Source organism: Tachysurus vachellii, chromosome 12, assembly GCF_030014155.1.
Source record: "Tachysurus vachellii isolate PV-2020 chromosome 12, HZAU_Pvac_v1, whole genome shotgun sequence".
Taxonomy (NCBI): Eukaryota; Metazoa; Chordata; class Actinopteri; order Siluriformes; family Bagridae; genus Tachysurus; species Tachysurus vachellii.
The window spans coordinates 4,850,196-4,853,432 of NC_083471.1; the positions used below are offsets into that span (position 1 = coordinate 4,850,196).

The window sequence follows — 3,237 nt, forward strand, 5'->3', positions numbered from 1 at the left end:
AAGTTTTCCAGATTATTCTTGTACAGTAAAATTGTTTTTCAGCAGAAACTATTATAATCAGAATGGAAATGGAAAGACAACATGAGACTAAAACCAACATTAGAAAACAACAATCAGGTAAAAATCCAACAACTAAAAATCGTCTACTTTATATATATATGATAAACTTTGAACATGTTAATAATATCTTATAATAAATTCATAAGGCAGTACACATCTGATACAAATGATTTATATGAAAATGTGTAATAGCACATATAAATAAGTGTATTGTAAACAGTGTTAATAACGTTGCATCATATATTCATAGTGCATTATGATAAGATACAGTATAACTGCTGTGTTAATATACGACTTTCTATATAACGCTTTGCCTTTTATAATGTGTGGAATTCCTTATGAATGTATTTGATGAGACCAGGCTTTTGTTCACAGAAAGCATTAGCTCAGCTCAGTCTGATCTGATTCTGAGGTCTCGCCATTTCTGCACAGCTGAGTGATCCGCTGCCTGAACAGAGACTGTCCCACTCCCAGGTTTAAACTAGTGGAAAGGGAGTAGACACTGAAGACTGTCCAGAGGATATTTTGATCGCACTTGTATTGGTAATATATGTGATACAAATCCAAAAACATCCCCATTGTGCAGAGAAGATAGAGGGGACCTTGTACAAGGCCAGTGATGGTGACTCGAACCTGGTTTTGGAGGACCTGAGAGTTGATGCTTTTACCACTTTTAGTCATCTTCCTAATGTGCTTGTACAGGTAGCACACTGTGGCACCGTTTACTGTCAGCATGGTGATCAAACCAAGAAAAATCAGCACTATTGTTAGAATATCCACCTTGCCCAGAATCTCACTGAGTTGTGCCCTCGCACCAGTAGTGACGTCACTACTGTCGAAAGTAGTGATGTCACTACTTTCTACAGTGCTGTTGCTTGTCTGATTGAAGTTCAGTAAAAATTGTAAAAAAAAATTGAAAAGGAAGTAGATGTTTGTGAAAATGAAGATCAAATAAACAATGATCCGGATGTTCCTTTTAAACCAAGCGAACAAGGCAGTCCGTCCAGGGACAATCTGCGTGCAGTAGAAGATGTTCAGCCAGAGAGTAGTGGGCATGCTGACACGAATCGAGTAGTACATGAAGATGTTCATGCTGTATTTAAGCTCCATGCTAACAGCAGATATGTCCAGGCTGATGTAAAGGATCTGGCTGACCTGGAACAGACTGGTGCAGAAGATCATGAGCACCAGCAAGGTTAACAGTGGCTGTCTGATTTTCCTTGTCTGGCCCGAAACCAAGCAGAAAACATAAAACATGTTTATCATGAAACCCAAAGCTGAACAAAGGATGTTCAGGATGGCAGCACAAATCAACTCCATAGGGAGAACAGGACTGGAGGCTGCAGAGGCTGGATCTTCTAATGAGCAGATTTAGTTTGTCGTTCACTTTTACTGCACACAGGTGTTCATGGTGCCAGACGTCTAATGGACTGTTACTGATTTACATACAGTAAACAGGCTTTCTTTGCATTTTCAAACCCGCTTAAGCATTTATTACTCCCAGTGGATCTTGAACGTGTTACACACATGATAGAATGATTTTTTTTTTTTTAAATATTCAACACAACTGAATACCCTATACCCCAAATACATGTTTAAAAGCAATGGTTCTATATAGAACCTGAAATGGTTCAATCACATGCTCCATATACACTCTTAAAAAAAAAGGTCCCAGGAAGAATAAAATGGGGCTTTCACTGTGATGCCAAAGAGGAACTATTTTTGGTTCTTCAAAGAAACTTTAAGTAAATCGTTCATAAAATAACTTATTTTGTTCTTAGTGCTATAAAGAACATTTTTATAGTCTAAAGATCCCTTTTTCTACTAGAAACAACCTTAAAAGTCAATTTCCTTCCATTTAAATTGTCCTTAAAAGTCAAACAATTTCCACGCATGTCCTCTAAATATAGGTATAATAAACTATGAAGTTGTTAATAATATCTAATAATACATTCATAGAGCAGTACACATCTGTTTTGAATGATTTAAATAAAAATGTGTTATAGCACAATGCATTAGAAATAGTGTTAAAAACATCGTTTGATCATAGTGCATTATGAGAAGATACAGTTTAACGGCCATGTTAACATGCGACTTTCTATATAATGCTATTAACTGTATTGCCTTTTCATATTGTGTTTAATTCCTTATGAATGCATTTCATCTGTCCCTCCAGGATTTTGTGAGTTTGCTGTTACAGAAATGAACAAAAAATGTAGTGATATTAAGAGGCGCTTGCAAAAAAAAAAAGGGTTTTACACAGAATGAGGGCAGCTCATTCTGATCTGATTCTGAGGTCTCGTCTTTTCTGCAATGCTGACTGATCCGCTGCCTGAACAGAGACTGTCCCACCCCCAGGTTTAACGTAGTGGAAAGGGAGAAGATACTAAAGATTGTCCAGATGATACTTGCTTTACAAGGTTGATCATAATATATGCAATACAAATCCAAAAACAGCCCCATAGAGCATAGGAAATAGAGGGGACATTGTACAAGGCCGGTGATGGTGACTCGAACCTGGTTTTGGAGGACCTGAGAGTTGATGCTTTTACCACTTTTAGTCGTCTTCTTAATGTGCTGGTACAGGTAGCACACTGTAGCGCTGTTTACTGTCGGCATGGTGATCAAACCAAGAAAAATCAGCACTATTGTTAGAATATCAATAATCTCACTGAGTTGTACCCTCGCACCAGCAGTGATGTCACTACTTTCTATAGTGCTAAACAGTGTACTAAATATGTAATGATGGTTTCCCTCTAGTGGTCTGGTGGGGAAGTGTCCCAAATATCTGTGACACATTTTTAAAACCATTTAAGCTCTTACGTCAGCCAGTGAATCTTGAACATGCTACATACTTAACAGAATCATTTCTTTACAATCCTTGACAATTGTTGGAGAGAAGGTCAGATAAAAATGAATTCTACATACATCCAGACATGGCAACTGTGGAAATCACTTTTAGATTAGCTATTAATGCTCATGGGAGTCCATTACAATACTACCAGAACCCAGATTAACACTCATAGCTAGACCTGGGTGCCTAAAAAGCTGAGAAGCCTGACTGCATTTTCCTTTATTCTGAGATTATAATAGTCTACACACACAAAAAAAATGTTTACACACTGCCTAGATAGACATATAACAGAATTACATTCTGAAAAGTAAAGCATGTTCAGG

General features: G+C 37.4%; 1 protein-coding gene across 1 annotated transcript; it reads right to left on the reverse strand.

Annotated features, from left to right (window-relative positions):
* Positions 1 to 441: 441 nt before the first annotated feature.
* On the reverse strand, positions 442 to 2,679 carry LOC132854995 (taste receptor type 2 member 40-like). The gene is made up of 2 exons (XM_060883687.1): positions 2,613 to 2,679; positions 442 to 1,418 (listed from the first exon to the last, which is right to left on the reverse strand). Exons 1-2 carry the CDS (start codon positions 2,677 to 2,679, stop codon positions 442 to 444), a joined length of 1,044 nt encoding a protein of 347 aa, XP_060739670.1.
* Between the last annotated feature and the right edge of the window lie 558 nt (positions 2,680 to 3,237).

Excerpts from the sequence above, each read along its gene's own strand:
- LOC132854995 (XM_060883687.1), bottom strand. The coding sequence starts at position 2,679 with ATGCCGACAGTAAACAGCGCTACAGTGTGCTACCTGTACCAGCACATT. Across the intron at positions 1,419-2,612 it reads TAAGAAGACGACTAAAAGTG|AAGATCCAGCCTCTGCAGCC; the intron begins GTAAAAGCATCA and ends TCTGCTCATTAG.